The sequence below is a fragment of the Homalodisca vitripennis genome, chromosome 3 (assembly GCF_021130785.1).
Source record: "Homalodisca vitripennis isolate AUS2020 chromosome 3, UT_GWSS_2.1, whole genome shotgun sequence".
Classification (NCBI taxonomy): Eukaryota; Metazoa; Arthropoda; class Insecta; order Hemiptera; family Cicadellidae; genus Homalodisca; species Homalodisca vitripennis.
Window position 1 is genome coordinate 193,352,902 of NC_060209.1, and position 13,403 is coordinate 193,366,304.

The 13,403-nt window shown below is 35.3% G+C and overlaps 1 protein-coding gene across 1 annotated transcript in view; it reads right to left on the minus strand.

Moving 5' to 3' along the window:
- The window catches only part of LOC124357947, a 142,103-nt gene that overhangs the window by 27,267 nt on the left and 101,433 nt on the right, over positions 1-13,403 (minus strand). Inside the window, 2 exon segments of the mRNA XM_046810096.1 lie at positions 90-206; positions 1,033-1,249. Coding sequence (XP_046666052.1) covers positions 90-206; positions 1,033-1,249 — 334 coding nt within the window.

Consider the following 13,403-nt stretch of genomic DNA (forward strand, 5'->3'; position numbering starts at 1 on the left):
TTAAAACACACGAAAAGAAAACTGTAGGAGTCCAGTTCTGACAGTATTACTCCATAGTCTCCTCAACTCTCAAGTGGTTATTCGAGTACCTGGAGTTTGAACTCCACCGATGAACTTGTGACCGGAGAAGAAGATGGCATCCTTGCAGACAGCTTTCTCGTTGACTCCAGGCAGCAGGGGGTTCATGTCCAGTTGCACATAAGGAGCTGCAACATATGATTTTCTAAATATTAATCTTGCAATTATTATTTTCAATTTTTAGAACAATGTATGCATGTTTTAGAGTAAATCTTTGGTAATCTGTATATGTGGTACAGACCAGATTAACTTTAATCTCTGACATCCTTTAATGCTGGATGTTTATGCGAGGATACAAAATTCTGTCCATCCATATAAGAATAAGAATAACGTTTATTGTCATAGAGCTTACACAAGCATCGACACAAGTCATGTATAAAATATGAAAAATTAGCATAAGTCCAGACAAGGAAAATTTGGTACCCAAAACATGAAGTTGCCAAAACGGTCACGCCACCATTTAAATTATTTTAAAATATAAATTATGCAAACACTCATTTAAACTGAGTTCAATAACAGACAGTTATGATACAGAGTATATATATGCCTCTACACATATCATTATCAAGTGAATAAGAACTTGTATTTAACTGTTGTACAATATACTATGCAGGTTCACTTGCAGTAAATATGTTAAAACAACAAAAACTAACTTGAAGTTATAATACATTTATTTGATTTCAAACAAACCATATTATGAACTATTTGTGGGTTTTACAAAAAATCTGCTTTTCTTGGAAAAGAGAGCCATCTCCAGAATGGACTATGTATAGGAGTAAATTTAATAATTAGCTGAAAATAAAATCTAAACTTGATTATATATTTAAAATATTTAGTAACAAATTTGTTGCAATATCGTAAGTTTTAAACACTGATTATAAATGCAAGTACATTATTATATAATAGAGTCTATCGCATGTCTAACAATAATACCACAGAAGAGCTACGATGTACCTGCGGTGGCATAGTCCCAGAAGGCCAGTGCACCGTACTGATGCAGCAGCAGCGTTGTGGCGATGTCATCGGCCAGGATGCCTGTGATGTTAGACGCTGCGGAGAAGCAACCAATCAGCATCTTCTCACTTCCCTCCACTGTGCGTTGGAATTGGAGCTGGTTCTCCAGATCCACCAGGTCCAGGAACCCCTCTTTCGTCTCTGACACGCGAACTATCTGTTGAGTGTGACAATCTTGTTTGTAGATTAAAAATTCTAAATACGCTGCATCAGAGTTTTATATTTTAAAAGACATTCTACCAGACTTAATATATTTAAAAATTAATTCCAAAAACCTGCAATTTAAATTCAAAGAAAAAAAGGATGTTTTATTGGGATGAATTAGTTTTCTAAATGCAGGATGTAGGATAGAATGTTTCAAGTTATTTTACAACAGCAAAATTAAATTGGATTATAATAAAGTAATTGGATTTCTACTCCAGCACCAATAAACAACAATTATGTACTACTAATGAGTACAGTTTATAGTGATACAAAAACAGTCCCATTAAACTATTCCTAGGTATATATAATTCTAACAGTATCTGTAGTGCCTCTGTTATTTGGACTGGCATTAATAAAAAAAAAAAATGCAATAAAAAGGATCCTTCACTATAAAGTAAGTAAGATTATAACCTTGTCTTGCAGACTTGCTCTTATCAACTTAAACTTGAGTCGAAACAATCATAAAATACTCAGAACTTACATAACATTCCGAATACAGGGAAAATACAACATTGTGTCTTTTGCAGTACAATAATAAAAATTTGCAGTTTTGGTGGCCCTCCATTTATTTTAATTTCATCACAATATAGAATTAATTCAATCTTTTTCTTTATATACAGTATTAAAATTATGTTGGTGTTGATTGGTCTCATAGAATGGATGTTGATGTTCACTTGTAATACCTAACCTATTGTAAGCATAGTTTTCAATCAAGAATCAAGAATCAAGATCTTTATTAGCCATTAAATAATTTTTACAAATTACAATAGGCTTCGTCAGAGTAAGTCTAGATTTCCTAAACCTATATTATGTACTAGAACAATGTTAACAATTTAAAAAAGGTTAACTAAGATATAAAATTTTCACAAGACATAATATACTCTTCAATTGTATAAAACACATTACACTTAAGCCACTTAGATACAACTTTGTAAAACTCATTATTTGGCAACAATCTAATTGAAACAGGTAACTTATTAAAGAATCTCAACTGTTGGTATTGGTAACTTTTCATTGTTTTACTTAATCTAATATTTGGTGCAACCAGGTCTTGTTTGTTTCTTGTTTGATAATTATGCACTAAACTGTGAGTATTAAAATTATTTATATTTACTTTAACAAATATTAAATTGCTATAAATATACAAGTTGGTAAGTGTCATGATTTTATATTTACAAAAACTTGCTCTGCAGGATTCTCGATTAGATAACCCAGCCAATACCCTTACTGTCTTCTTTTGCCATGTAAAAGGATTTTTTTGCAGCACTAGAATTACCCCAGAGGCGTACACCGTAACTTAAATGGCTGTGAAAGAGACCAAAATAGGCCATCAATAAAACATCCGGGCTCACACAATACTTTAGTTTCCTTAGTAAGAATAACACTCTTGACAATTTCTTACAAAGGCCATCGACATGTTCATCCCAGCAGAGTGTACTGTCTAGGGAAATACCAAGTAGTTTAACCGATTTTAAAAAGTTGTCATTAATTGTGTCTAAATTATTTTTCAATGAAAAAAAGTATACTCTCAGTCTTACTATCGTTTATAACCAGATTATTGGCAGAATACCACATTTTCGCTAGTTCAAATGAATTGGTGAGTTGAGAATTAACTTGTGAAACACTAACATCAGAGCATATCAATGTTGTGTCATCAGCGTATAGCACTGATGTTGAAGGTACATTATAACATAACTAAAATCATTTGTAAACACTAAGAATAAAAAGGGTCCAAGGACTGAGCCTTGAGGTACCCCTGTACTTACATTTAACACATCAGAAGAACAGTTATTTACACATACAAATTGTTTTTTATAGCTAAGGTAACTTTCAAGTAGTTGCAATTCTTTATTCCTAATACCGTAAAATTCTAACTTTTTACACAACACTGAATGTGACACTAATGCTGAATACAAACTAAACAAGTTTTAATTGTAAAATACTAAAGGTAAAAATTGAAGTCAAACTACATTTTATTAAACCTCCATTATGTTGTTACTCTATTAATAAATATGAGCTACAATAAAACCATACAAAATCTTTATTCAGAATACTTATATAACTGTAACGGAATACTCTCTCAGTATATTGTCTTTATTTTTTTACCAAGATTCAAATAGGTTAGGTTAATATATGTAGGTTACATTAAATTATTAAAATACATAGAGACTAGAATCTTGTTTGACCTTGGTTAACCAAAATGGTTGACAAAAGAAGAAAAGAGAATGGAAGTTCAATGTTGGGAATCCAATAGCAAGTGTATACGAGTACAAACTTTATTTAACAAAGAGATACAGAAAGCTAAGGGAGAAAGTTTTACACGATTCTGTGATGAAATTACATCCATTACTCCTCAGCTAGGCTGCGTATTAACAAGAAAAGGGTATAAAAATCCAGCTGCAGTGTACAGATCAAAAGTCAAATACTTGGAGAGTCAAAAGTCCTTTGGACAGCTTCTGAATATTTTTAGGCAGGGGTACTATGAGATAAATAAAAGGAAATAAGAGGATACCATTTTGTCTAACAGTCAACAGCAATCAGAGAGCAATGAAGTTGAAGCAATGAAGTGGAATTGCAAGTAGACAGCTTCTGAATATTTTTAGGCAGGGGTACTATGAGATAAATAAAAGAAAATAAGAGGATACCATTTTGTCTAACAGTCAACAGCAATCAGAGAGCAATGAAGTGGAATTGCAAGTAGACCCTTTTGATGTGAGATGAATAAACATTATAAGCTTGGATATGAAGTGGAATTGCAAGTAGACCCTTCTGATGTGAGATGAATAAACATTATAAGCTCGGATATGAAGTGGAATTGCAAGTAGACCCTTATGATGAAAGATGAATAAACATTATAAGCTCGGATATGAAGTGGAATTGCAAGTAGACCCTTATGATGTGAGATAAATAAACATTATAAGCTCGGATATGAAGTGGAATTACTAACTAGCCAGAAAAGAGTCCTGCAAATCCTAATAGTACCTGAACCACGATATAGGCTGAGCGTCAAATGTTTTATTTTTTAAACAAAAAAAAACAGCTTGGAGAAAGACAGGGATAACTAAAAAATAAACCAAGAGACAACACCTTAGGGCTGAGATAAGCTAAAGATTCTTAGGGACTAACACCAGAGATGCGCTGAAAGTCTATCAGACATAATAGGATCATACTGAGTACTGAAGATCTTTCTTTCAGAGCATCACAAGTCCATGAACATCTGAGGAAGCAAGGTTTGAGAGATGATAGTACCCATAACTTCTGTCATACTGAGTACTGAAGATCTTTCTTTCAGAGCATTACAAGTCCATGAACATCTGAGGAAGCAAGGTTTGAGAGATGATAGTACCCATAACTTCTGTCATACTGAGTACTGAAGATCTTTCTTTCAGAGCATTACAAGTCCATGAACATCTGAGGAAGCAAGGTTTGAGAGATGATAGTACCCATAACTTCTGTCATACTGAGTACTGAAGATCTTTCTTTCAGAGCATTACAAGTCCATGAACATCTGAGGAAGCAAGGTTTGAGAGATGATAGTACCCATAACTTCTGTCATACTGAGTACTGAAGATCTTTCTTTCAGAGCATTACAAGTCCATGAACATCTGAGGAAGCAAGGTTTGAGAGATGATAGTACCCATAACTTCTGTCATACTGAGTACTGAAGATCTTTCTTTCAGAGCATTACAAGTCCATGAACATCTGAGGAAGCAAGGTTTGAGAGATGATAGTACCCATAACTTCTGTCATACTGAGTACTGAAGATCTTTCTTTCAGAGCATTACAAGTCCATGAACATCTGAGGAAGCAAGGTTTGAGAGATGATAGTACCCATAACTTCTGTCATACTGAACAGAAGACACCTTATCACCTATAAATCAAATGACAGAAATAAATCTTCAAATGTGAACACTAAAAGAGAAAAGAATTAAAAACCCAGGATGTCATCAAGTAAGAGCAGAGGAGTTACTCAGAATTGACCACCTTTAAATAATTAGGTTACTCGAGGATGTAGGGTTAATAGATTTGCTGTAACTGGGATAATGTTCACTTACAAGGAGGGCAAAATGTATTTTTTGGGTTATGTAGTCTTAGCCTCTCTTTTCCATAACACAATACAACATTGTAAATGAGTTCAATTTTATATTGGATTATTAAACAAGATAGTCCCCCAGCCTCTTGTTTGACCTTGGCAAAGACGATATGATTTAGAATAAACCTGGTAATCTTATCTCGGGACACTTAAGTTATTTACTGAGTGTATATTGGCCAAACAACCTTCTTTGATATATAACCTATCACCATTTCCTAGAACCTCTGAGCGGAAGTGAAATATAACACATAACACGACTCTAGATTATTAACAGTGACTACATAAGCAAGTTGTTATGGAAGACATTAACGTTTCTTTACATAATATAGCATGACGTATCTAAAGAAGCAGAAAGTAAAGTATGTGAATATGTAAAGTTGCATCTGAATTTATCAAATCTATTTTGCAAAAGTTATGAGGGGTTCATCAAATAATTTACTTTACATTTACATTTATCCTCTTATTATCCTTTATGTTTTTGTAAAAGTTTTAAATTGACAAAAGATAAAAATAAGTACCACCGGAAGATACTGTTGTGTTGTGACATTTTTTTAATTTTGACCCTCTGGACCTCAGGTGTATATCACAAGGCACATTTAGTTACAGTAAAATTGTCTCTGTGGTTCTGAGGGTTTTATTATACACTAAATTTATGTTAATTAATTCCTTAACAATTTAATTTTTGTAGCTAAAATTGACAAAATTAACTGTAAAAAAACTTAATCATAATAATTATTCAAGAGTATTTTAAAATGTACTTAAGTAACTTAACTGACGTTAACAAATAAATGCATTAGGAAGGTACTTGCTGCTAAGGCAGTCTAAAGTTAGGCTTGCTGAATAATCTAAATATAACAAACATGTACAATATGCTGTTTTAAAATTTGAATGTATATACTCGTATGCAAAAATTATTCAGGAATATCCAGGGGTTATTAGTTCTGGATAATCAAACCATATAAAAACACTACTGATATAAAATTCATAAGTAGTACAAATTGTTTTTACATTTGATATTTTATACAATATTAATTCGATGACTAATGCCCACGAGCTGCACCTACATTCATTCACCTATTGGGTTACAATACAGACAAAACCAGTTGTGAAAGGCATGCACCTTATGAGCCATGATGAGGTCACAACCAGTTTTTGGGTTGGCATGCACCTTATAAGCCACAATGCGGTCAGAACCGGTTGTGGAAGGTATGTATCTTTTGGGAGCTGCAATGAGGTCAGAACCAGCTCTGGATTGGCATACACATTATGAGCCACGATGAGGTCAGAACCAGCTCTGGATTAGCAAACGCATTATGAGTTACGATGAGGTCAGAACCGATTGTGGAAGGTATGTATCTTGTGGGAGCTACAATGAGGTAAGAGCCAGCTCTGGATTAGCAAACGCATTATGAGCCACGATGAGGTCAGAACCGGTTGTGGAAGGTATGTATCTTGTGGGAGCTGCAATGAGGCCAGAACCAGCTCTGGATTGGCATGCACATTATGAGCCACGATGAGGTCAGAACCGGTTGTGGAAGGTATGTATCTTGTGGGAGCTGCAATGAGGCCAGAACCAGCTGTGGATTGGCATGCACATTATGAGCCACGATGAGGTCAGAACCGGTTGTGGAAGGTATGTATCTTGTAGGAGCTGCAATGAGGTCAGAACCGATTTTGGATGTATGTGGTATGAGTCGCAATGAAATCAAAGGCAATAAATTGTAGATTATTTTACGTCACTGTAATTTACTTATTCTTTTTTTTAAATATTGTTTAAAGACTATATGGTTTATATGAAAATTGTACAAATGTTAGGCTTTCACAATTTGTTGAATCATTGCTTCCAATAGTCCCAAACTGTTTATTTGCAATTGTGACTTTCCTTTAAAGGTCGGAATTTGGGACTTGCTCTGAAGTTTTTGAACCAAAGAGAAGTAAATTTCATTTCAAACTGTAGCAGAGCGAATTTATTTGGAACAGATCAATGATATTTTCATTGCAGCTGTAAAACTACTAAATGTGGTTAGAGGAAATGCATTTGCAAAGGGGAAAATTTATTTTGTAATTCAAAGTGTCATGAAAGCTTTTAATGTAACAAATTAAAATAATTAATTATAATTAAAATTGTGATTTCCTTGAGTCTGAAAAGTGCTAAATTCTATTACTTTACTGCCAATGTCAAAAAATAAAAAGAAACAGGACGACCAAAATGTAATATGATTTAAAATATTTTTGGCAAAACTAGTTTTGACTATGGAGTTTGGTCAAACCGGTATTGACAAGTCAAAACCTTTAGACCTGTGGTTAAAACCAGTTTTAACTGGTCAATACCGGTTTAGACTGAATTCTAGTTTTGCCTGAAACATATCTATTTCTGCTTTGTGTCAACTTCCTAATGGCACTGTTCAAGCAAATCTTGATTCTAATGTTAACCTGTCAGTTGTGTTCTACTGCACTATCTATTACACAAGGAAGCCTATTATCAGTGTGTGAAGACTAATCACTAATCTACATTCTAGATACCATTACACAACGTGTTTAACTTTCCCATCTGTAGTCAATGATGTGAGGTCAAGGTCACCCTTGCCTGTTCCCAAGTCTCATCAAGAACTTAGTTCTGCACAACCTTTAGTTTCACTCCAGAAACCTGTCTGTCCTACGGGACCCATACAACATTTAGTTGTTACAACCGTAATATTATTATAGTGAAATAATTTGTTTATTTAGTTTACATTCAATAAACACAATTTTCATGGTGACATTATTCTAGTGTTGAATATTGGTGGCTCAGTTTGAATGAACATTTAGGTGAACAATAAGTAAAGTAATAAACATACAACACCATTAGTGAAATATTATTTATATATATATATATATATATACAAAATAATTGAATCGTAAAAAGTAAGGGCTCTGTGGTGTAATGGTAGCACTTTCACCCAGCAAGTGAGAGATCGGGTTCGAGTCCCAGCGGAGAAAGTACTTTTTGTGATTCAATGTTTATTGAAATTATATATATATATATATATATATATATATATATATATATATATATATATATATATCTTACTCTGGGGTAACAGTAATCAAATTAATACAATATTGCTACCTACTTAAAAAGAAGTTGTTAGCATTAACACAGATTCTAACTAATTGGATCAATGCAAACCTTTAAAAAAAATACAATGTTTAACGGTCATAAATATATTTTTTTTACGTACTACTATTTACAAAGAGTAACTTATCCACGCATCCACCTACAACAGGACATCCACAATTATAATGCAAGGAACAATAAATGTATTGATACAACTTTTTGTAGACTGACAAAATCTCAAAAAAGTTATAAGCTACTATGTGTGTAAATGTACATTAAACTCCCTTCAGAAATGGCAGAACTCTATATAGGTTTATTCAAGAATAAGTTGTATGGACTTTTGGTTAATTTACCATTTTATACAATTTAGGAACTCTTTTGATTCCATAGAACTGGATCATAGTGATGTTTTATAAAATGTTTGTTATGTTAGATTAAGTTGTAGATTGGCCTGTTGCTATAGTTACTATAGTTGGCCTAAATTATTCTGTCTGTTTTTAGAATTGTTTCTGGTATTAGCCAACATAATAAAGTGAGATATGAACACTCAAGGACTCTGCTTATCCCTGTGTCCATACGGCTACACAAGGCTGTTACAGGTTAAACAATTGATGTACTAGCAAGTTATAACAATTGACAAACTACCTATTTTAAAATGAAAATAACAAAATTACTTTCATTACAAACTGAATTGATTACACACCATTAACTTATATAATTAACTAAAAATACGTTGTTTTTAAAATAGACATCACAAAGAGGCCAGTTTGAATAAGAGATACAATATTTCAAGACGTTGGTCACGATATTTGTTTACAATCGGCCTACATACTTGAGATTTGAAATGGCTCATGAAAAATATTTTAAGTGGCAATTTAGAAGATAACTTCATTAATTCAAGGAAAATATATATCTGGCTTCAACAGTGTATCATTGATTGTATAATATAATGGGTAAATAAATCCTTGAGCATATCAATAATGTATTCTTCGACTAAGAAATGTTTTATAAATTTAAATAAAGAGCGGTTACTTTACTTTAGTCTACTCACAAATAAGAGCTTTATACATTTTTAATGATATATTTATAAGGCACTATTTAAACATTGATTGTCAATGAGAATTTTATAAAACTCTTTGTTTGGTCAAAACAACAAATCAATAAGTTTATATATTTATAATTTAAACATCAACAATAAACACAACAGTTAACAGTTAAAATTTAATACACGTTTTTATTTCCACATTACAAATTTGGTTTGAGTCTTAATTTAATTTTCAAAAGAAAAACACAATCAGTTTAGAACAAAAAATAATTTAATTTAAAACTTCTGTAACTACTAGTACTCATGTAAGATTATGGAACACTCAATAAAAAACAGCAGACACTTGCTAACCATTTCCTCATTAACGTTTATTTTTTATTCTCAGTGTCCTCAGATAACAAGGAATGTCAGATAAACAATGAATGTCGATAAGATCGGACAAGCCACACTCTACTGTATATAAAATATTGTAGTTTATCTAAAATTGTTATAAACCAACAAAAAACAGATTTACTGATAAGATTTGAAATTAAGAACAGACCATAATGATGTTTTATAGATTTGTGCAAAAACTATATTGATCTTTAGCCTATTGAATGCCTGCTGAAGTAATTTAATTTTTATGGAGTAAAATACAGTACAATTTAAACCAGCATGACTGTACAATATTTTTAAAAGAAAATCTCATGATTATTTTAGACAATAGGAAACAATACAATGCGTATAGAATACTTGACCCTATTCTGTTGTATTAAGTACGGTACTATATCTGGCTGGTTCTTCACGTGTTTCAGCTATCAGTCTATTGTTGTCGAGACAGATTGAGAAACTCAAGAGCTCATAACCTACATGTCTTTATTGTAACACTTCAATTGTTAGCCTTTGTACTGTAAAAAACTAAGCAATAAATACTTGTACAGAATCACACTAGAAACACAGAACAAATTGTGTCCTGACAGCCTAGGAGTCCTGACAGCCTAGGAGTTTTGACAACCTAGTATTTCTGACAGCCTGGGAGTCCTGACAGCCTAGTAGTTCTGACAGCCTGGGAGTCCTGACAGCCTAGGAGTCCTGACAGCCTAGTAGTTCTGACAGCCTAGGAGTCCTGACAGCCTGGGAGTCCTGACAGCCTGGGAGTCCTGACAGCCTAGTAGTTCTGACAACCTAGTAGTCCTGACAGCCTAGGAGTCCTGACAGCCTAGTAGTTCTGACAGCCTAGTAGTTCTGACAGCCTAGTAGTTCTGACAACCTAGTAGTCCTGACAACCTAGTAGTCCTGACAACCTAGGAGTCCTGACAGCCTAGGAGTCCTGACAGCCTAGGAGTCTTAGACAATGTGCTAGGCCCACAACTCCTGGACTTTGCCTCACCATCACTCTGCATGATTAGAAAAGAAACCAACATGTTCCAACAAAAAGACATTCAAACTGCTGCCTAATCATATCAAGTTATCACCCACAACTAGATGATCATTTGCTATCAGAAGGGTCCTTCTAATCTATTGAAAATTGCTTGCTAAAGAAAGAACATTGCACACACTTGGACAACAGCTTGACCCAACTACACTACTTCATTGAGCTATTATTTTGTCTTTCCTTTCATAAATAACACTAATATTTTTTCATAATTCCTCAACAAATTTACAGAGAGTATAATTCTTATATTTAAATGGGATCCAGAGGTTTCTCTGTGAATTTGTTTGCAATTGGAGGAAGTGTATTAAGCTGCCAAGAAAGTGTAGGGAACTTTATGATTGTGTAGGAAATTTACATTAGAAGAATTAACTAAGTTGCAATAGAAGCTAAGCTGTAAGCGTTTAAGTCTCATAACCTCCAAACCCAGATCACAAATCCGTCCATCACTTTAATGCCATTTTGACCACTCCATCAGATCATTTTCAAACTAAATGTGATAGATTATTCAGTTGTATTACAAAAGAGTAGATGTTTGAGCGCCCTCCTGTAAGCAGCTTGTGTTGCGTTCTGAAGTGATAAAGTAAACATATTTTCAAGTTGTATTACAAAAGAGTAGATGTTTGAGCGCCCTCCTGTAAGCAGCTTGTGTTGCGTTCTGAAGTGATAAAGTAAACATATTTTCAAGTTGTATTACAAAAGAGTAGATGTTTGAGCGCCCTCCTGTAAGCAGCTTGTGTTGCGCTCTGAAGTGATAAAGTAAACATCTTTTCCAATTGCATAACATTTTCTATTTGAGTCCATAACATTTGAGAACACTGCACCTCATCATGACGACAGACAGTCTCATCATGACGACAGACAGTCTCATCATGACGACAGACAGTCTCATCATGACGACAGACAGTCTCATCATGACGACAGACAGTCTCATCATGACGACAGACAGTCTCATCATGACGACAGACAGTCTCATCATGACGACAGACAGTCTCATCATGACGACAGACAGTCTCATCATGACGACAGACAGTCTCATCATGATGACAGACAGTCTCATCATGACGACAGACAGTCTCATCATGACGACAGACAGTCTCATCATGACGACAGACAGTCTCATCATGGCGACAGACAGTCTCATCATGACGACAGACAGTCTCATCATGACGACAGACAGTCTCATCATGACGACAGACAGTCTCATCATGACGACAGACAGTCTCATCATGACGACAGACAGTCTCATCATGACGACAGACAGTCTCATCATGACGACAGACAGTCTCATCATGACGACAGACAGTCTCATCATGACGACAGACAGTCTCATCATGACGACAGACAGTCTCATCATGACGACAGACAGTCTCATCATGACGACAGACAGTCTCATCATGACGACAGACAGTCTCATCATGACGACAGACAGTCTCATCATGACGACAGACAGTCTCATCATGACGACAGACAGTCTCATCATGACGACAGACAGTCTCATCATGACGACAGACAGTCTCATCATGACGACAGACAGTCTCATCATGACGACAGACAGTCTCATCATGACGACAGACAGTCTCATCATGACGACAGACAGTCTCATCATGACGACAGACAGTCTCATCATGACGACAGACAGTCTCATCATGACGACAGACAGTCTCATCATGACGACAGACAGTCTCATCATGGCGACAGACAGTCTCATCATGGCGACAGACAGTCTCATCATGGCGACAGACAGTCTCATCATGGCGACAGACAGTCTCATCATGACGACAGACAGTCTCATCATGACGACAGACAGTCTCATCATGACGACAGACAGTCTCATCATGACGACAGACAGTCTCATCATGACGACAGACAGTCTCATCATGACGACAGACAGTCTCATCATGACGACAGACAGTCTCATCATGACGACAGACAGTCTCATCATGACGACAGACAGTCTCATCATGACGACAGACAGTCTCATCATGACGACAGACAGTCTCATCATGACGACAGACAGTCTCATCATGACGACAGACAGTCTCATCATGACGACAGACAGTCTCATCATGACGACAGACAGTCTCATCATGACGACAGACAGTCTCATCATGACGACAGACAGTCTCATCATGACGACAGACAGTCTCATCATGACGACAGACAGTCTCATCATGACGACAGACAGTCTCATCATGACGACAGACAGTCTCATCATGGCGACAGACAGTCTCATCATGGCGACAGACAGTCTCATCATGACGACAGACAGTCTCATCATGGCGACAGACAGTCTCATCATGGCGACAGACAGTCTCATCATGACGACAGACAGTCTCATCATGACGACAGACAGTCTCATCATGACGACAGACAGTCTCATCATGGACGACAGACAGTCTCATCATGACGACAGACAGTCTCATCATGGACAGACAGTCTCATCATGACGACAGACAGT